Source organism: Osmerus mordax, chromosome 15 (genome assembly GCF_038355195.1).
Source record: "Osmerus mordax isolate fOsmMor3 chromosome 15, fOsmMor3.pri, whole genome shotgun sequence".
NCBI classification, from domain to species: domain Eukaryota; kingdom Metazoa; phylum Chordata; class Actinopteri; order Osmeriformes; family Osmeridae; genus Osmerus; species Osmerus mordax.
Genome location: NC_090064.1, coordinates 6,475,031 through 6,497,374, shown reverse-complemented (window position 1 = coordinate 6,497,374; position 22,344 = coordinate 6,475,031). Strand labels below are relative to the sequence as shown.

The 22,344-nt window shown below is 47.4% G+C and overlaps 1 protein-coding gene across 3 annotated transcripts in view; it reads left to right on the top strand.

Moving 5' to 3' along the window:
- Positions 1-5,781: 5,781 nt before the first annotated feature.
- tpk1 (thiamin pyrophosphokinase 1) overlaps positions 5,782-22,344 on the top strand; it is a 37,138-nt gene continuing 20,575 nt past the window's right edge. Inside the window, exons 1-7 of one of the 3 annotated variants that reach the window (XM_067251365.1) lie at positions 5,782-5,811; positions 6,677-6,783; positions 8,330-8,404; positions 13,350-13,419; positions 17,690-17,762; positions 18,817-18,912; positions 21,806-21,952. In XM_067251365.1, coding sequence (XP_067107466.1) covers positions 6,741-6,783; positions 8,330-8,404; positions 13,350-13,419; positions 17,690-17,762; positions 18,817-18,912; positions 21,806-21,952 — 504 coding nt within the window. In that variant the 5' untranslated portion in view covers positions 5,782-5,811; positions 6,677-6,740. Of the gene's footprint in view, positions 5,812-6,227; positions 6,247-6,676; positions 6,784-8,329; positions 8,405-13,349; positions 13,420-17,689; positions 17,763-18,816; positions 18,913-21,805; positions 21,953-22,344 lie in introns of those variants that run through there. The other 2 variants (XM_067251366.1, XM_067251367.1) reach the window with 2 other exon arrangements.

Sequence of the window (22,344 nt, the reverse complement as noted above, 5' to 3'; positions counted from 1 at the left end):
GGTATTTGTGTTTGGAATCTGTTGCTGTCAACTCTCAATATGAAGTCCAAAGAGCTGTCACCATCAGTGAAGCAAGCCATCGTTAGGCTGAAAAATCAAAACAAACCTATCAGAGAGATAGCAAAAACATTAGGTGTGGCCAAATCAACTGTTTGGTACATTCTTAAAAAGAAAGAACGCACTGGTGAGCTCAGCAACACCCAAAGACCCGGAAGACCACGGAAAACAACTGTGGTGGATGACAGAAGAATTCTTTCCCTGGTGAAGAAAAACCCTTTCACAACAGTTGGCCAGATCAAGAACACTTTCCAGGAGGTAGGCGTATCTGTGTCAAAGTCAACAATTAAGAGAAGACTTCACCAGAGTAAATACAGAGGGTTCACCACAAGATGTAAACCATTGGTGAGTCTCAAAAACAGGAAGACCAGATTAGAGTTTGCCAAAAAACATCTAAAAGAGCCTGTACAGTTCTGGAACAACATCCTATGGACAGATGAGACCAAGATCAACTTGTACCAGAATGATGGGAAGAGAAGAGTATGGAGAAGGGAAGGAACTGCTCATGATCCAAAGCATACCACCTCATCAGTGAAGCATGGTGGAGGTAGTGTTATGGCGTGGGCATGTATGGCTGCCAATGGAACTGGTTCCCTTGTATTTATCGATGATGTGACTGCTGACAAAAGCAGTAGGATGAATTCTGAAGTGTTTCGAGCAATATTATCTGCTCAGATTCAGCCAAATGCTTCAGAACTCATAGGACGGCGCTTCACAGTGCAGATGGACAATGACCCGAAGCATACTGCGAAAGCAACCAAAGAGTTTTTTAAGGCAAAGAAGTGGAATGTTCTGCAATGGCCAAGTCAATCACCTGACCTAAATCCAATTGAGCATGCATTTCACTTGCTAAAGACAAAACTGAAGGGAAAATGCCCCAAGAACAAGCAGGAACTGAAGACAGTTGCAGTAGAGGCCTGGCAGAGCATCACCAGGGACGAAACCCAGCATCTGGTGATGTCTATGGGTTCCAGACTTTAGGCTGTCATTGACTGCAAAGGATTTGCAACCAAGTATTAAAAGTGGCAATTAGATTTATGATTATGTTAGTTTGTATGATTAGTTTGTGCCCCCCCCCTTAAAAAGGGGGGGGGCACATATAAAATGTGTTGTAATTCCTACACCGTTCACCTGATTTGGATGTAAATACCCTGAAATTAAAGCTGAAAGTCTGCACTTAAAGCACATCTTGATTGTTTCATTTCAAATCCATTGTGGTGGTATACAGAGCCAAAATGATAAATTGTGTCAATGTCCAAATACTTATGGACCTAACTGTACATAGGGGTCAGAGTAATAACATTACTGAATAATATGGGGTTAGTAGCATGGTATTAATAACATGACTGCATAGCTTAAGGTTAATAACATGGGGGTGCTATAATGAACAATGGGTGATGGTGTGATCACCCTCCCTCCAACCCTGCTACTGGAGAGATTCCTTCCTGTAGGTTTACACTCCAACCCTGCTACTGGAGAGATTCCTTCCTGTAGGTTTACACTCCAACCCTGCTACTGGAGAGATTCCTTCCTGTAGGTTTACACTCCAACCCTGCTACTGGAGAGATTCCTTCCTGTAGGTTTACACTCCAGTCCAGCAAATGATTGGCTTATTTTTATAATTAGGTGCACCTGATAACCCCCAAAAATAACCAAAACTTACAGGATTCTCTAGGAAAAGTATAGGGCTTAGTGTATCAACATTGATACACACATAGACACTCTGACACACACATACTCCCCCCCCTCCCACACAAACACACACACTCTCACACCTATACCCCCCCCGAACACACACACACACACACACACACACACACACACACACACACACACATGCACTCCTTATGCTCTCACTCAGCAGAAAAATCCAATACCTTCATGATGTGCGTAATTCACCCTGTGAACCTTCCTCGGTTTTCTATTTTTTATTCAATATCTCTATTGCCTAGCGCAGCCTCACACCCTCCAACACACAGTCAAACACACACAGTCAAACATACACACACTCATACAAACACACATTTCCTACAATCTGGCCATAAGAAATATAGCTCAGGAATTTCACAAGGAGATGGTAAGACTCGCTCTTTGGTTCGTCTCTGTCTAGCATACAGAGTATCGTGTTTGTAATGTGCTCCTTAGCACAACAATGAGTGACACAATAGTTTTCTATACTAAAAAAGTTTTATTTATTACAACAAAATAAAGGAAGCCATGAACTGTGACAATGAAGGGAAAACTGGCCATATCAAATTAATTGCCAGTGTCCAGAAGGCTAACATTGTATCTATATATAGTATCAAATGAATTGCCAGTGTCCAGAAGGCTGACATTTTGTCCAGATATCATATCAAATGTATAGCCAGTGTCCAGAAGGCTGACATTTTGTTCACATACAGTATCAAATGAATGTCCAGTGTCCAGAAGGCTGACATTTTGTTCACATACAGTATCAAATGAATGTCCAGTGTCCAGAAGGCTGACATTTTGTTCACATACAGTATCAAATGAATGTCCAGTGTCCAGAAGGCTGACATTTTGTCTATATAGAGTATCAAATGAATGGGGGGTGTCCAGAAGGCTGACATTTTGTCCAGATATAATGTGACCTTTTGTGCCCAGGTCTAGCTGTTAACCAGATGGGTGATCGTGTTTAGGTTACACAACCTAAAGACGGAGGAATCCTAATTATGAGGGAAGTAAAGACACAGAGAAAGGAGAATTCCAATAGCGTTGAATAAAATAAAATAAATCGTTAAGGATTTAGGCATGCTGAGATGAGACCCAGTTGGACTTTAATTTGGTCTTTTAGACCAATTAGTAAGTTAAAACTGCACCCAGATTGTTCTGGAAGACAACCGTGAATCACTTTGAAACAATATATTATGATATAATGTAATTTGATCATCAAAGATGACATTAATTGCCAAAAGATGATACTCTCTCTCAATAAACCTCTCTCTTTTGCTCTGTCTCGCTCTCGCTCTCTTCCTTTGTCTTCTTCTATCTACCCTGTTATCTTACTTCTTCGGGTTCCTCGCTCTCTTTCTCTCTCCCCCTCTTCCCCTCTTTCCCTTCTGCTCTCCTTTCCTCTATCGCTCCCTCTTTACTTAGCAATCCCTCTTTCTCTCTTACGGTGATGTCTCTCCCTTCCTCCCCCCCCCCCCCCCCCCCCCACCCCCCCCCCCCTCTCTCTCTCTCTCTCTCTCTCTCTCTCTCTCTCTCTCTCTCTCTCTCTCTCTCTCTCTCTCTCTCTCTCTCTCTCTCTCTCTGTACGTCTAGCTTAAAGGACAAGGGGAGCAGGCTGTTGTGTGATCACAGAGCCAAACAAGGGGAACAATATCACAGCGCACCCAAACACACACACACACGTTCACACACACACTGGCAGACGTGAGACGTGTCCGCGCAGACAGAACAGACACCCACACAGGCGCACACGCCTCTCCTGAGATTGGATCACTCCATTCTTCGTCGCAAAAAAAAGGAGCAAATTCACTCTTTTATGTCCTAAACACCCACGATAAGGAAAGAGAGGAGCGAGGAAAATGGAAATTGTAATGGGGGATTTTAAATGGTGGCCCCGCGGGGAAATGACGAGAGCGTCACACACACTCTGGCTTGGGTTCACTCCTGCGGCTCTGTCTGCCTGGCCTCCTGAAGAGAAGAAGAGAGGCCGGGAGAGAAGAAGACAGGAAGACAAGAGGAAGAGAGAGAGAGAGAGAGAGAGAGAGAGAGAGAGAGAGGTAGAGAAAGAAGAGAGCGGAAAGAGACAGGAAGAGAGAGACAGAGAGCGGAAGAGAGAGAAGGACAGAGAGGGAGAGAGGAAGACAGAGAGAGAAAGAGAGAGACACAGAGAGAGAGAGGATGAGGGAGACAGAGAGAGGACGAGAGGGACGGAGAGAGAGAGAGGAAAAGAGAAGGACAGAGAGAGGAAGAGAGAGGAAGACAGGGAGGAGGTGTGAGAAGGGGCAAGCCAGAAAGACAAGAGAGTCGTAGAGAAAGAGAAAAACCAGAGCTAAACAGGTGTTCATGAGGGAGCGAGAGGGAAATGGGAAAGGCAGAAAAGGGACAGAATAGATGGGGTAAGGATGAAGAGAGAGAGAGAGAAAAAGGCGAGAGAGAGACAGCTGCCAGGGGGTTCGGTGGAGGTAATGTTTTGGTTATCTGATGATTGAAAACGTTGCATTGGACAAACGGACACATTTGCTTTTAGTTTTATCTGAAGGGCAAAGAGGGGGGGGGGGGCGAAAGGCTAGGGATAGAGAGAGGTGATGGAGTGAAGTATCAAACATTGGCACACACACAAACAAGCAAACACACTTACGTGCAGAAAGAGGTACCAGGAAGGTGGGAAGAGAGTGAGAGAGTGAAAGAGAGAAATAACTTGAGAGTGGAACAGAGAGAGACACACATAGAGAGACACACAGAGAGAGAAACAGAGAGAGACACACAGAGAAAGAGGAGGGGAAATAGAAACAGAAGGAGAAATACTCAGACAGCAAGACGGAGAGAGAGAGAGAGAGAGAGAGAGAGAGAGAGAGAAGGAGAGAGAGAGAGGGGAGAGAGAGAGAGAGAGAGAGAGAGAGAGAGAGAGAGGGGGGGGGGCGGGAGAGAGAGAGGTCCAGGACCTCCTCCTTGCACAGACTTGATCAAACATGCAGGCAGCGTGACCTCGCTAAAGAAATCCCAGCCAATGAAGAATGCACTCAGGCTGGAATTTATTCATAGTTGTATTTATAATGCAGGCCCAGAGAATGAACGACTTCTCATGCATTTGAGCTGTGTGTGTCTGTGTGTGTGTGTAGGTGTGCATGCATGTGTGTGTGTGTGTGTGGTCTTCCCTCACTAATTTTGCTTGGCTGCTCAGCTCTGACAAGCTCTGATTGATGAGACTGCGTTTGTCTTAACGAGCCCCTGGAGTGGATTCACCTTGAGAGTGATTTGGCTTTCACTTAAACTGCTGTTGCTGCTGTCTGAAGAACAACATCCAATGGTTATTACTGGATCAACGGAGGAGGAAATGGGAGATTTGGGATTCTAAAGTAGGTCTAGCCCTCCTAGACCTCCAGACCACCAGCCCTCCAGACCACCAGCCCTCCAACCCTCCTAGACCTCCAGCCCTCCTAGACCTCCAGACCACCAGCCCTCCAGACCACCACCCTCCAACCCTCCTAGACCTCCAGACCACCAGCCCTCCAGACCACCAGCCCTCCTGCCCTCCTAGACCTCCAGCCCTTCTAGACCTCCAGACCACCAGCCCTCCAGCCCTCCTAGACCTCCAGCCCTCCTAGACCTCCAGACCTCCAGCCCTCCTAGACCTCCAGACCACCATCCCTCCATACCACCAGCCCTCCAGACCACCAGCCCTCCAGACCTCCCAGTTCTCCCAGTCCTACAGTCCTCCAGACCTCCAGCCCTCCCAGCTCTCCAGACCTTCCAATCCGTATTTCTGCATTGGAATTCTGAGAATATTGTTTTGAAAGACAATGTCAATATTAAAACGAGTGGAAAACAGATCATTTTCAGAAGTCTGTTTCAGGAGACATTTTCTAAAGAATCTGTTCAATAGTGTTTCATTTCCGAGCTCCACTCAATGTCGAAGTTCCAAGTTCATCCTCTAGATGTCCCCATAACGAAAACCACGGACGCTTTTCGTCGAGCAACACACTCTTTCCATTCATGTGCTTGCACTGTCGTTGACTGTTTACAATTCTCACCGGGAAGTCATGCTCGATGTCTGTTTATTTAGTGAGTATGCATTGGTTGTTTATTCAGTGTGTTAACAGAGTATCCGTTTACGGTAGGGAATATAAACCCGATGTATTCAAAACAGAACGTATCTCGAGTGTGTGGTTTGGTTGTGTCAGGTCTTGATTTGTCTGACTTAAGTCCCCGCGAGACAGCCTGAGTTCACCAAGAGATAGCCCGAGGTTTTCTGACAACTATTTTATTGATCAAATAAAGTAATTGGATAAGGAGGGATCAGACTGTCAGTTTAATGTAACTATCTACTGCGGGATGGTGTACCGAAAGCGCTGTCACTACTTGAATAGTTTAGTAGCTACAATGGGGAGTTATTAGCGTGTTGGGTTACATCTGTATAGAGTCGAAGGTCATTGTTTTTTAGGTCTGTGGAATGTTGGGAAACAGCGCTGTATGGATAAACCACAAGTTCCACAATAGGTAAACCATAAGTTCCACAATAGGTAAACCACAAGTTCCACAATAGGTAAACCAGAAGTTCCACAATAGTTAAACATTACAGCGACTATGGTGACCACCTACACTTGCTATTTCCATTAGGCTACAGTTACTTTTTTTCTTCAATGTACAAAAACGCTGTGCCTGGATGTTAATCTTCGAGGAGTCGTGCACACTGCTCAAGGTTAACGACAGGTTATTATAGGCTTAAATATAAGCAACCCTCAGTAAGGACAGAGCTAAGTTATGGGTGGTTGTTGAGTTGTTAACATTTAATAGAAGCTTGGTTTTTCTGTAATTCTTAGAACTATTCTGAGTCTAGGAGGGAGTCAGGTGGCTGAGCGGTTAGGGAAGCGGGCTGGTAATCAGAAGGTTGCTGACTGACTGTGTGTGTGTGTATGTGTGTGTGAAGGTGAGTATAGCCCTGAGTGACAGCATTTGCTCCTGTGTAGAACAGAAGAGATCTCTAATTCGTCATGGATGAAGAGTTCACGCCTTTAGACTGCCTTCTACCTTCAGGTAACAACACACACAATATGTGTATGCACACACGCACAGACATACACTTAAATACACACAGGCACACGCATGTGGCGCTCCCTTGTGTTCTCTCCTTTCTTCTCTGTCTTCCAGTTAGTGTGTTCGTGTCTGGGGTTAGCCAAGAATCCACTGATGAGATGAACAATTCTGCCTGTGACTTCCTGTGCTCTCTTCTTCCTTACATAGTTTCAAGTGGAAAACACTTACCCAAGTTTGCTTTTCAATTGTGTGTGTGTGTGTATGTGTGTCTCCATAGGAGGCCTGTGAGTGAGTGTTTTTCTCCACATCGGTAGCCAATTAGGAGACCGAGCTGACAAATCCTGTCTTCCGTTCCTGCCCTCAACACTTAAAAGAAGTCACCTTAAACTGTTTTGAAAAACGTTGACTGCGTCAACAGGCTATGTGTGGGCGTGTCGGCTTCTGTGTGTGTGTGTGCTCGTTCGTGTGAGCCTGAGTATATTAGTGATCTTAGATCCCTGACGGGGCTAAACTGTATCCCGACGTTAGTTTGAGTCCTGACTGACACCCGCATTTCTCCTATGAAGACACGCGGCCCCCTCTGTATTATAGCTAATGACTGTCGTCCCTCTAAAAGGCCCGAGGTGCTTCTGTTGGGGTGTCTGTTTTTATCTGGTTCTCCTCAGGTGGCGAGATAATGACTAGTTTATAACAGCAACAAAGTCTCCCATCTCGGTTTGATGTTTTTCCTGTAAAATTATTATCATAAAAAAAAAAAATGTGCGTTAACTCCCTGAGCCGAAGCCTTTTGAAACATTCAGTACACACACATACACACTGGGTAATAATTCACACATTTCACATTCACCTGCTAAAGTGCCATATTTAGAGGTGTGATCACAGTGCTTGATGCCGTGAATAATAATGATCTTGTATTAGTGAAGTGTTTGTGATGTAGTACATGGGGTTTAACTTTCTTTTTTGTATTCAGCCCATTTATATTGGGGGGTGTGGAGGTAATTCAAGCAGTATTTTAGTTGAACTATAGCTGAATTGAGATTCAAAATTTAGATGATGTTATTGGTGCACTATGTTAATAAGAATTCCTTGACACCCACCACTGTTTAACTGTTAGAGCTGTGTACTTCTGGCTTCTGGTTTGTACTTTCTAAATGCATGTCTTAATTGTATATTGATTTGGATACAAGTGGTTATGGTTAATCTATTAATGGTAAGGCTTTCTCTGAAAATAGATTGGATGTGTTGTTTAGGACAGCCCAGTTCTGCTTTGATCTTTGTCCTCCGAATGAGAATGAGCAAAGCCATCATTATCTTAGTTAGTTACCTACTTCCTGTTTTTTGCATCGTGAAGGTAGCTGGACTAACCTTGAACTGTTGTTTGTGTTTCGAAAACATAAACTCATGAATCACGTACTCAAGCATTCTCTCCCTCTTCTCTCTCCCTCTCTCTGTCTCCCTCTTATCTCTCCCTCGTCTCCTCCCCTCGCCTCTCTCTCCCTCTTCCCTCCCTCTCTCTCCCTCCTCTCCCCCCGTCTCTCCTCCCCAGGCACACAGAGGATATGTCTGATCATCCTGAACCAGCCGATTGATCCAGGCTTCCTCAGCACAGTCTGGAGCAAAGGTACGTCTGTGGTTACACCCTAGCCAGCTCCACCACCAGGCTCACAGCTGTGTACTTGATCAGGCAGCTACACACACACACATATACATGCACACGCACACACACGCACAGGCACACACACATACGACACACACTCATATGCGCTCACATGCACAAACACACACACACAAGTACACACACTCACTCACAGTGTGTTTCAGTGTGTACAGGAGAAAGTACTTTCATACAGCACATGTACAACAGCCAATTGGAGCAGATGTGATTAGAGATCAGAAAGATATCACAAAGGATTTTGTTGATGTCAGAATCAGAATCAGAAAGGGATTTATGTAGTTTCAATTCATAGTTAATACTTATATTGAAGTTTTGTGGAGTTTTTTTTTTTTGATTTTTGGGATGTTGTTTCCAATACTGGGTGCTTTTATGGTTTAACGTCAACCGTAGCTATTCTCAAATCCTTTTAGGTATTCTTGAAAACTTTTTGGAGTGGTTTTGTTCAAATATTCAGGCTGTGGGATGATAGCTTTCTGCACTTTTGTATTTTTTTCTTTAAATATAATGTTCTTCGGCTATTTGACAGTTGAGGATTTGTGAGTTTGGCAGTTGTGGATGAGTTTTGAAGCGTAGGACTTTCACATCTGCTGTAGACAACCTGGAAATGCTGACGTTTATCAATACTCATTTGGAATGCCATCCATATTTCATGGTGTTGGGAAAACCGGCTTATGTCCCCAGGTAAAGGTGTGTGTGTGTCCTTTAGGAAATGTGATCTCCAGATGGTTCACCTGAAGTTACCATTGCCAGGTCTCCACCCCCTCTCTCTCTCTCTCTCTCTCTCTCTCTCTCTCTCTCTCTCTCTCTCTCTCTCTCTCTATCTCTCTCACTCACACACACACACACATCCTTCTCTTTCCTCTGATGTCAAACCCCCAGGTTGCCTCCCCTCTATGGGAGAAAGAGAGCAGGAAAGGGAGGGAAGGAACGCAGGGATGGAGGGGTGCTCGGGAAGAGGGAGGGAGGGAGGGAGGGAGAGAGAATCATCAAAGGGAAGCTCATAGGAAGTACAGAAGGACAACCAGAAGTTTGGAAGAAGAAATCTCTCTCTCCTCCCTCCCTTCCATCATCTTATGTGACAACAGACCACGGGTGAAAGGCAGAGGAATGGGGAAAAGAGCGCGGAGAAAGGGCTAGAAAGAAGTAGGCGGAGGATGGCAAGGGATCACCTGAGATGGGCAGACAGAGTGACTCTGAAGGATGGAGGGAGGGAGGGAGGGAGGGATGGATGGAGGGAGGGACTGATCGAGGATAAGTGAAAGGGCATCAGAACGAGACGTGATGATCTGTCGCCTCGTCTGTTTGCCCGTTTGCCCTTTCTGGTACAGCCGTAAACCCCTGTGTGACAGACATCCATCCCACAGCGCTGACATTCCCTCCCGTCAATACTGCACTGCCATGAAGTGTGTGTGTGTCTGTTTATTCGTGTGTGTGTGTGTGTGTGTGTGTGTGAGAGAGAGAGATAGAGAGAAGAGTATGTTGTGTGTGCCCCAGACTCTCCTTCCCATCATAAAGCATCTCTCTGGTTTCTGACAGGAAGAAGAACAGCATTGTGGGGGGATTATGAGGTGTTTATTTACAAGGTTATCTGCCGTCCTCATGCTCAGCACCAGTTTTCTGTTCCTCCACGTGGACACACTGATTTATGTGTGTGGGTGTGTGTATGTGGTGTGTGTGTGTGTGTATCTGATTGACAGTTGTGAGATGATGTTTCAAGAACTACCTCTAAATTGACCGAAAAACAACCCTCTTCCTCTTCATGCAACCCCTCATCTGAATGTGTGTGTGTGTGATTAAGAGTGAGATACAGAGATATAGAGAAACAACACACACACTGACACACTTTTAGTATCAAGAGCTTGGAGTGGGTGAGTCATTCAATATCTAGGCATCTACAATTCTAAACAGACTGTTGGAAGCTCTGTCTGTGTGTGCGTGTGTGTGTATGTAGACGTGTGTGTTTGTTTGTGTATCTTATTTGTGTGCGACTGCATGTCTACATGAGTGTGTGTATAGATGTAGATGTGTGTGTGCTTGTGTGTGTTTGTGTGTGTGTGTGTTACCCGTTTGCGTGGGCATATGTGTGTGTTTGTATCGGTACATTTGTGTGTTTATATATACGTGTGTCTATGTGTGTACATTTGTGTGTATATACGTGTGTCTGTGTGTGTACATGTGTGTGTGTGTGTGTGTATACGTGTGTCTGTGTATATCTACTTGTGTGTGTACTTGTGTGTATTGAAGATGATTGATGGCTGTGCTGCTCGTCACTGCGGGGGGCTGCTCTGCTCTCGTTGTCGCTCCCTAAAGTTTCCATTTGATGAGTTTCCCGCCGTTTGCACCCTGTCAGGAATAATGAGTCATTTACATTCCAATCATCTCTGACTTACAGCATCGACAGCGGGGGGCGAGGGTGATGAAGACAAAGGTACCAGACACATCCTGCTCTGTCACCCTCTCGCATCCTCCCAGACCCCCCCCCCCCCCCCCCCCCCACACACACACACACACACCCTTTCTTCCCAGGACACCCACCCAGTCCCAGACACAACGAGCTCTCTCATCCTGCCATGCCCCCCTCCCAGGACCCCCCCTGGTCCCAGACATCTCGTTTTCACGCCCCCCCCCCAGCCCCCTTCCCAGGACCCCCCTGGTCCCAGACACAGCTAGCTTTCCCATCTCCGCCCACCAAACACCATGAATTCACTGAATGAACAGCAGAATGTCAGTTGTTAGGTAATGACTCTGATACTAACATCTGGATGTCAGATGTGAGGTAATGACTCTGACACTAACATCTGGATGTCAGATGTGAGGTAATGACTCTGATACTAACATCTGGATGTCAGATGTGAGGTAATGACTCTGACACTAACATCTGGATGTCAGATGTGAGGTAATGACTCTGATACTAACATCTGGATGTCAGATGTGAGGTAATGACTCCGATATTAACATGTGGATGTCAGATGTGAGGTAATGACTTTGGTACTAACATCTGGATGCCAGATGTGAGGTAATGACTCTGATATTAACATCTGGATGTCATAAGATGTGAGGTAATGACTCTGATATTAACATCTGGATGTCATAAGATGTGAGGTAATGACTCTGATATTAAACTCTGGTTGTCAGGTGGGAAGTAATGACTGATAGTGGTCCTTTGTGTTGGTTGTTGACAATCTTTGCAAGTGGCTGAAAACTGGGACAGAATACCGAGGTGAGAATCCTTGTTGAGAAGCGGGCATTTTGGGAACAAGGACAGTCTCTCACATACACACGCACACACACACTGGGACTGCAGTCTGAGTTGTAATCAGGTGTTTGATAGATGCTTCGCTTCACCGGGGGTAGCCTTATGTTCTTGTTTCACGATCGCACAGCGCCTGTAACCTTTCAGCATGACATTTATACACACACGCCCCACACACACACACACACACACACATCCTCACACACGCATTCTCACACACACACACCACACACAAAAACACACCTCGCACACAACCTCTCCCACACCCCCTCCCCATACACAGTACACGCGCACACAAATCCTCACACATAACCATACACACCACACACCCATTCACACCACACAGAGGTGATTTACTCACCTCGACTGATCTCCCTGCGGTTATAAAGGAATAACTAAAGTTGGGCAAAAGTTTATCCCCTCTCTTTCTCTTTCTCTCCTCTGCCCTCTCTCTTGTCTCCCCTGTCTTTCTCTTCTCGTCTCCCCTGTCTTTCCCCTTTCTCTCCCCTCTCTCTCCCCCCCTATCTCCTCTCCCCCCCTATCTCCTCTCTCTCCCCCCTTTTCTCTCCCCTCTCTCCTCTCTCTCCCCCTTCTCTCCGCCCTCTCTCCCCCCTCTCTCTCTCCTCTCTCTCCCCCTTCTCTCCCCCTCTCTCTCTCCTCTCTCTCCCCTATCTCTCCCCCTCCCTCAGACCATCTAATGAACTGCAGGTGGAGGCTGGGGATCGGTTCTTAAGAGACTCAGTTAAACCCGCGTCTCTCTGGGCTGCATGCATTAGTTATCAGAAACAAGGTGGGGGTGAACCATCACAAAGGCTCCTTTGAAGTCCTCTTCAATCTGTGCCGTACACCACCCCCCCCCCCCACACACACACACACCTCCCCAGAACCCTCCCACAACGCCCCCAGTACCCTCCCACAACCCCCTCATAACTTCCTTATAACCCCAGAACCCCCCTCCCCACCACCATCGCCGCACCCACCCCAAACCCCTCGGAAAGACAGCATATCCGTTTGAATCCCTGACAGAAACGGAACAACTAAATATGTTCGGAGACCCTTACCCCCCCAAGAAGCTTGAATCCCATTAAAGGTGTAGCTGTAGACAGGATCTGCATATTCAGACGAGGGACGAAACAGCCTTTCTCCCGCGATTATCAGACACACATCCCGATGAGGTGGATTGGGGGTATTACCCATGATGCCGCAGTGGTGAGTCACGGGGAATGGAATATGGCGTTTTCACGCCAAAGGGATTTCGCGTCGGCTAAAAGAATCAAACGCAAATGTGAAATGTGTATGCTGGTGTGGTTGTCGAGAAAATCTGCATGTTTTTGCGTTTGTCGCGGTTTTTATATGTTCAAATGCCATCGTATTCTAGCAAGCTTTTCATAAACTGTGTTTGTGTGTTTGTGTGTGAGTGCGTGTGTGTGTGTGTGTGTGTGTGTGTGTGTGTGTAGAGATGGACAGGGACGCCTGGTGACCAAGGTCCAGCCACCCCCTGTTCACCTGACTTACTGAGCTGGGAAATTGTCTCAAATTTGCTGTGAGACTAACCATGCGTGTCTGTGTGTGTGTGTGGTCTGGGAATGTGTGTGTGTATGTGTGGTCTCTCTGTGTGTGTGTGTGTTTCCCACGCAGCTCTCCTGAGAGCATGTGCCGATGGAGCAGCCAACCACCTGTATGACATCACAGCTGGACACAGAGACAGGTACGGCCAGCTGGACAGACTGCACTGTCTCTATCTACTCTCACTGTGTGCATGTGTGTGTGTGTGTGTGTGTGTGTAAGGGAGTGTGTTAGTGAGATAGACAGAGGTTGTGAGTGTGTGTTTCCCTCTCAGCTGTACTAATCTATGTTGCTGCTGACTTGTCAAACTAAGATCCTGTGTGTGTGTGTGTGTAGTAAGGCTAATGGAGGACTGTTTTCAGGACTAAGATGGATCTTGAGCCAGTTCAGGGTACCTGAGGTGTTGAGCACATTAACACTCTCACAGGACACTTCAGTGTGTGTGTGTGTGTGTGTGTGTGTGTGTGTGTGTGTGTGTGTGTGTGTGTGTGTGTGTGCGCGTGTATGTGTGTACGCACGCACCTTGTCTGTGTCAGTGGTTGTGCTTGTACCATGTGTCTGTCTCTTTGTGAAAGTGTGTGTGTCTTTTCGAGTCAGTGTTTGTGTGTGTGCTCTGTATGTGTTCAGAGTGTTAGTGCGTGTGTAGGAGTAGTTTCAGCAGTGGACTCGATCGATCAGCTGTCTTCACTGGCTGACATACAAAATTAATCTTGAGACCTCTTGTTGAAATAGTGTCACTTCCAGTGTACCTCCGCTGGTGGAGAGGAGAGGAGGCGAGGGGAGGGAAGGAAAGGAAAGGAAAGGAGAGGAGAGGGGAGGAAAGGAGGGGAGGGGTGGGGAGGAAAGGAAAGGAAATGAAAGGAGAGGGGAGGGGAGGAAAGGAGGAGAGGAAAGGAGGGGAGGAAAGGAAATGAAAGGAGAGGGGATGGGAGGGGACGGGACGGGAGGGGAGGGGAGGAAAGGAAAGGAGAGGAGAGGAGAGGAAAGGAAAGGAGAGGTTGTTATGTCACAGGAAGAGCCGGGGTTTATTACCTCTCTCTTTCTCTCCCTCTTTCTCTCTCTTTCTCTCCCTCCTCTCGCTCCGCACCATCTCTCTCGGTCTCTCTCGCATCCCTCCCTCCCTCCCCCCCACTGCATCAGAAGCAGTAATAGACGCACCAGCACCTGTCCTGTTCACACGCCGCCTCGTTTAAACAGGGCACGCCGCCTGGATCATGTGTCTGACACATAGCTCATTACTGCCAGCTATAACTGTACCTACCCTCCTCTGACACACACACACACACACACACACACGTACACACACTTACATGTGCTTGCACACGCTAGCAGAGTCACACAGTGACGGCTGTCCCCTGTGGCTATGAAAGCCATTCTTATGTCACACGCGCACACACACACACCTCTCAGGGGATAGAATTCAGGGAGAGAGGGGGGCGGGAGAGAGGGCGAGGGAGGGAGAGGGAGAGATGGGGTAGGAGTGCGAGAGGAAGAGAGAGAGAGAGAGAGAGAGAGAGAGAGGGAAGGGGGTAGGAGAGGGAGAGAAAAAGAGAGGGCGATAAGAGAGTGAGAGAAGGGAGGGCTGGCGTAGGAGTGATAGAGAGAGGGGGGTGGGAGGGGGAGAGATGGAGTCTGAGTGAGTGATAGAAAGAGAGAGAGAGAGGTAGAGGTAGAGAGAGAGAGGTTAGAGAGAGAGTTAGAGAGAGAGGTAGAGAGAGAGGTAGAGAGAGAGAGAGAGAGAGAGAGAGAGAGAGATATTATGATGAGGGTGGGAGAGAATCACATCCATTTACAGTTTAATGATGTTTCAAGCACATTATCTTGGCAGTAGGTATCGGTGCATGTGTGTGTGTTTCTGTGTCTGTGTGTGTTTCTGTCCCCTCCCTCTCTCTCAGGTATTATTGGCACAGCCAGTGGGAAGTGACTCGAGGCTAAAGTTGTTCATCATGGCCCAGAAAAACATGATTTTAAGAACTATGGATTAGTAAATCCAGACACACACACACACACCTCTGTCTCGCTTTCAGTCTCCATTACAATATGAAAAAATTGGTATTTGGGGCAAGAGACTCCACCTACAAGGTTAATGAAGTTCAGTGTAGGACACGGTGTGTGTGCGGGTGCTTGAATATGTGTCCGGTGTGTACTTGAGTCTGGTGTGTACGTGGGTCTGGTGTGTATGTGTGTGTACATACGTACGTCTGATGTTTATATAGCTTATGGGGGCCTGTAATTCATCTGTAATGAACACAGCCCAAGGCTAGCAGAAATCTCATCTTATTATCCCAGTGCATGAGCTCTAATGAAGTAGATACCAGGTCCACACACCAGTGAGATGGAGAGAGAGAGGTGGAGGGAGAGATGGACGGCGGGGGAAGAGAGAGAGAGCCAAAGAGAGTCGAGAGAAAGGCAGGGGGAGGCGGCGAAAGAGAGCAGAGATGGAGAGAGAGAGAGGGAGGGAGGGTGGGTGGGAGAGATGCAGGGAGAAGGAGGGGAGTAGAGAGAGCGGAGGAGAGGAGGGAGAAATGTAGAGAGGGAGGGGGGCGGGGGCAGAGCGAAACGGAGAAGAGATGGAGAGAGAAGGAGGGGGAGATGGAGACGGAGAGAGGGAGAGGGGGAGAGCACGGAGGAGCAGGGTAGAGCTCGGCGGAGAGAGCGCGAGAGAAAGGGAGGGAGGAAGTGAGTGAAAAAGACAGGAGAGAGAGTGAGAGATGGAGGGAGGGAGCGGGGAAAAGAGAAAGGAACAGGAAGGAATGGAGAGGGAGAGACTGCCCGTGTTTAGGTGTAATGGATTCAAACATGGTAAATGAGCTTTAAAAACGTTCAAACCTTCTAAATGATCAAGAGGTGACTGGTAGAGAGACCACCCCAGTCCACCCCCTAGCAGAACCAGACACGGTCGACTTTAGCTGGGGAATATCTTTGTGTCTCTGTGGCTGTGTGTTTGTGTCTGTCTCAGTATGTCAGTTACGACGCCCAATTCTAAATGATACACGGTGTGGGGTTTTGTTTTGTTGGCTTGTTTGTTTGTTATTAAGAGTTGTTTTTGTGCTTCTAAGATGTGAAGGCCTGAATAAGTCTCGATACAATGAAGGGGAGGGGAGGGAGGGGAGAACGGGAGGGAACGGGAGAGATGGGAGGTGTGTGTTTGTGTGTTTTGCTGATTGAACAGGAGAAGAGACGGAAGGACTAGGAGGGATGGAGAGAGGGAGGGATGGACAGATGGATGGAGGAGGAGGAGGAGGAGGGGAGGAGGGAGGGAGAGACAGGAAGAGGAGGAAGGGGAAGAAGGGAGGAGGGAGGGAGAGAGGGATGGAGAGATGGATGGAGAAGGAGGGAGAGAATAATCCTGTATCTATTTCCGCAGCAGACCGGAACAATGCTCTCGCCTTTCACCGGCGACATCCACCCATACGCACACACCCATACACACACACACACACCCATACACACACTCTCAGTGGTGCGTGAAATCGTTATGTTGGACCTGTTAATGGCGGCAGATAGCACGACCGTGGGACAACACCCGCTTGTTGCTTTTATAGACACACACAAATGAGCACAAACACAGACACACACACACACACGAACACAGGCACACACACTCACTATCACACACACGTACACACCCACGAGAATATACATACACACATGCGCACGCACACACACACACTATCACACTATCACACAAAGGAGCATACACACACATACATACATACGCACACACACACACACTCACACATGTACCAATGTGTGAGGGATGTGTCTGGTATTCAACACAGCATGAAGGGCTCATGTCTATAGATTACCACACAACAGCTCAATAATTCTAGGGCTGAGGAAGGACACACATTCTGTGTGAGGGTGAGTGTTTCTGTTTATGTAAAACGGTCCCTGATAGTGGCCTGTGTAGTTGTGTGTGTGTGTGTGTGTGTGTGTGTGTAGAAGGCTCTCAGATAGTGGATAGAGAGTGTGTGCGTGTGGGTCTCAATGACACGGGTCTAACCCTGCCAGTCTGCCTGTCTTCATGTCAGCCGCGGTGTCACTTCCACCCTCTGCTCGCCAGACTGATAAAAGAACTGACACGCGCCCAAATTGTTCTCTCCTCCCTGCTTTCCCTCTCTCTCTCTTACGCTCTCTCCCTCCTTCTTTGTGTATCTTTCCCTCCCTCTCTCTCTTATGCTCTTTCTCTCTCTGTCCCTTTCTCTCTCTGTCCCTTTCTCTCTCTGTCCCTTTCTCTCTCTCTCTCTCTCTCTCTCTCTCTCTCTCTCTCTCTCTCTCTCTCTCTCTCTCTCTCTCTCTCTCTCTCTCTCTCTCTCTCTCTCTCTCTCTCTCTCTCTCTCTCGCCCTTTCTCTCTCTCGCTGTCTCTCGCTCTCTCTCTCTCTCGCTCTCTCTCCATCCCTCCATCCAGTTTTCTACCTGACTATATCAGTGGGGATTTCGATTCCATTAGTGCCGAGGTCAAAGCCTTCTACTCCGAGAAGGTGAGTACACACACGCACGCGCGCCCACCACGCACACTCGTGCGCGCACACGCTCATGTGCGCGCGCGCACCAATCTGCAGATAACCACGTTGACCGGGGAATCGTTGTTGTTCGCTGTTTGGTTTCCCGTTACCCAGAACTCTGTCGACCTCTCCTCTGTCCCGCTGTTGAAGCGACGCCCGTGCGTCTTACCCACTCAGATACGACACCCACACGTACACACACACACACACACTCGGAATTCGATTTATCCATGGATCTATGAATAAATGCAAACAAGGTGGCACATAGACGCCCAGGTCTGTCCCCGGTGATCATGCAATGTCACTCATGTGGAGACTGATCAGAGCTCAGGATACACGAGTGTTTACTGTTTGAAATGCAGATGACACCTCCTCAGGGCTCCGAGAGCTCTTTCGCTCTCTCTCTCACACACACACACACACACACAGTCTGTGTGTCTCTCCAGAGTCTTCTCAGACACTGGAGAGAATGTGTTGTTACAGAATGTAGATACTTATATCTGTCTTTATTTAGCAGAGACAGACAGACAGGCAGACAGAATCGCATAACGAGGGATGGTTTGGGGTATTCGAGGTCTTGGTATAAAGAGGGAATAAAACAAAACAGTCTCAAGGCTGTGTGTGTGTGTGTGTGTGTGTGCGCGCGCGTGTGTATGTGTGTGTGTGAGAGAGAGAGTGCATGTTTGTGTGATGAGCTGTGGGGTCACCGGAATCATGTAGTTCTGGTTCCATAATGCAGAGAATCAGACTCAGGCTATCCCTTCTCTTCCTTATTCTCAGTTTATGTGTGTGTGTGTGCGAGTGTGGTGTATATGTGTGTGTGTGTGTGGTCTTGTCCTCACAAGTATAGTGAAATGTGAAAAACATTGTGGGGCCCTTTTGCTGGGCCCAATAACTTCAAATGCTTTTCTTTTCAGGGGGTTTCAGAGTTAAGGTTAGAGTTAAGGTTAGGGGTGAGAGGTTAGTGGTTAGGGAACACAATTTTGAATGGTTGGCCTCACTAGAAAAGCTAATATGTGTGTGTGTGTAGAGGTGCAGGTTGATAGAGACTGCGGACCAGGATCTGACAGACTTCACTAAGTGTCTGGCTATCATGGTGGAGGAGATACAACAACGCCAGCTACAGGTAAGTTCACACACACACACACAGGCCTCCATGCATACGAGGCACACACACACTTGTGAATACACACAAACGCAAATTAAGATCTGCTAATATTTTCTTCTCTATGTCTGCCTACCTAGTGCTGTTTGTTGGCAAGCACAGTCAGACACACAGACACAGTCACACACACAAGTTATGTTTTCCCCCAAAAGTGGTGTGTTTTTAAGCATTGCCATTCACCACATGGAGTGTGGTGAGTGTTTGTTCAATCACAGTGAGAGGTGCAATCACTAAACTGCTCACTGCTGATGAGCCAAACAAAACCTGAGAGAACACACACACGCACACAAACACACTCACTCACACATTCACTCACACACACACACACATGCACAAGACAAAAACGCAAAGCAAGCGTTAGCATACATTGTTGTTTTGACGGTAACTCTTTGCCTTGTTCCAAATCAAGAGAAAAAAGAGATTGAGAGAGAGAGAGAGAGAGAGAGAGAGAAAGAGAGAGAGAGAGAGAGAGAGAGAGAGAGAGAGAAAGAGAGAGATCTAGGAGAGATGAGAGTGTGAGAGAAGACAGAGAGAGAGAGAGGAAAGAGGAGGGAGAGAGGGTTAGTTTGATGGAAACAGAGATGTGAAGTGTTTGGACGAGTTAGTGTGAACACCATCTTGTTGCTTTGATTTGATATGTGACTTTGGAAAGGCATCTCATCTTCATTCCCCTCTTGTTCTCTCCCCTCGCTCGCTCTCTCCCTCCCTCTCTCTCTTCCTTCCTTCCTTCCCCTCCCTCCCTCCTTCTCTTCCTCTCCTCCACCCTTCCTTCATCCCCCTCTCATCTCCTCTTTCATCCTCCTGTCCAGATGTCAGTGTGTATCAAACTGGATCTAACCTGTCTGTGTGTGTCTGTCTGTGTGTGTGTGTGTGCGCGTGCGTGCGCGTGCGTGAGTGAGAGAGAATGAAGTGAGGGATTTGGGGAGAAAACACTTAGACAAGCATGCATTCCCTCTGACAGGTGAGAATAAGAAAGAACACACACACACACACAGTCCGTTGATGGCCTGTCTCCAGCCAACAGGGATCCGTGTGCAGTGTTTCTCCCCCCAAACCTCCGTCAATAACCGACCAGACAGGCCATCACTCAGGCCTTTCTCAGCCTTAAAACCCCTGCGTGTGTTAACGGGGATGCGCGCGTGTGTGTATTGTGTGTGTGTGTGTGTGTGTGTGTGTGTGTGCGCAAGCATGCGCGCGTGCGTGCGTCACCGCTCCAAGGCCTGGTTATAAGTAGCCAGCTCTACGCTACAAAGCAGCGGGAATCGTTTGTTTGTTTGTGGCTTTGTTTAACACTCTGAACGTCTCCTGAACCGGGGGATATAAACAGTACACACTACTCTCTCTCTCTTTATCTCTCTCTCTTTCTCTTCATCTCTTTCTCTCTCTCTCTCTATCTATATCTCTGTGTGTTTCTCTCTCTCTCTGTCTCTATCTAAATGTCTCAACCTCTCTCCTCTATCCGTCAGTACTGTTCTGTGGCTGTGTTGTGTCATGACGGCATTAAAAGAGTCTGAGTTACTGTGTTTGTAGTCCCCAGTTGCTATAAACCCTTCCGCCTGTTTCTGCTTAGCTGGCCTTCCCTACATCACAAAGTCATCTATTTATTATGTTTAATAGACTCATTAGAGAGGATCAATGGGCTTGTTGGGAGATTCGGTGTGTATGTGAGCGTTCACGTGTATGAGAGAGTGTGTGTGTGTGTGGTGTGTGTGTCTCCTTACGTGACCTGCGTCCTCGTCGAGTCGTCGGCGACGTTGCTGACACGACAGTTCTGTTCCCCACTTTCATCCCGTCTGTCTCATTATCCCTCCATCATCTCTCGGGATGGGGCATAACTGTGTCGTTTACCTCGGGAGCCCACGCCATCCCTCAGCCAATGGGAGAGGGGGACGGCTGCGTTCCTGTCGGGCTAACAATGTCATCATCGTTAGCTTCCCTGGTGACGGTGCATGGGTGGTGTTATTTATCAAAAGAGTCCGTCGGTCATCATGGAGGACGTTCTCCTAATCTGACCAGTAAAGACCTAGCGAGATAAAGAGGTGTGTCTGACTAGCAGGTCCGGGTGAGTTGTAGAGCTCTAACAAGCAGGTTAGGGTGAGATGTAGAGGTCTAACTAGCAGGTTAGGGTGAGCTTGAAGAAGTCTAACTAGCCTTTAAAGGTGAGATGTAGAGCTCTAACTAGCAGGTTAGGGTGAGATGTAGAGGTCTAACTAGCAGGTTAGGGTGAGATGTAGAAATCTAACTAGCAGGTTAGGGTGATCCCGTTTGTTCCTCCATTACATACTGATGTCAACCCTGTTTAGTTATTTATAGTTGTTGTTGTTTGTTGTTGTTATTGGTGTTGATAAAATAGGGAGGAATGAGAGAGATCAACTTAGTCTCTGTTTTGATAATCCTCTTTTCGTCTCTGAGGAGGATGACGTCTGGGCAGAGTTTGTTTACATTCAGCATGTTTTGAGTGTGTCAAACAACACTGGTGTGTATGCGTGTTTGTGTGTGCGTGTATGTGTGTGTGTGCGTGTGTGCGTGCGCGTGTGTGCGTGCGTGCAGTATGTGTGCGTCTCTTCTCCAGATGTGTGCCTAACCCAATTTTCAACTCATGAGGGTTCTTTCCCAACTTGTCTTTAGTGGAAATGTACAGTACATACTGCTTTTCTCACACTCTGTCAATGAGGTGTAGAGAGGATGATGGGCAGAGGGGGGTGGCAGAAAGGAGGGGTAGAGAGGATGAAGAGGAGGGGTAGATCATTTATGAGGGGGGACAGAGAGGAAGAACTTGATCCTAAAGTGAAAACATACACAGTGTGTGACGGTTATCCGGCTTTTAAACTATCCCCACCCCCCCACCCCTCAGGTAGACACCATTGTGACCCTGGGAGGTCTAGCTGGACGGCTGGACCAGACCATGGCTTCAGTAGAGACGCTCTACCACGCCCTTTCCATCACACAGCTCCCCCTGGTGGTCATCCAGGGAGGCAGCCTGGCCTTCCTGCTCCGCCCGGTAACGACTGCACACACATACCCACGCATTTGACACATACATACACACACACATACGCTAGACACATACACAAACACACAATAGACACATACATACACACAAACACACACACATTAGACACATACATACACACACAAACACACGTATACACAGTAGACACATACACACACATATTAGACACATACAGACACACTAGACATGAGACACACTACCCTTCAAAAGCTTGTTGTCACTTAGAAGTTCCAATGTTTTGGTAAGAAAAGCTTTTTTATCCATAAAAATTGAATCAGATTGATGTGGAATGCAGCGTAGACATTGCTAATGGCGTAATGACTATTTTAGCTGGAAACGGCAGACTGTGTACAGTCTCCACAAAGGCGTACAGACGCCCA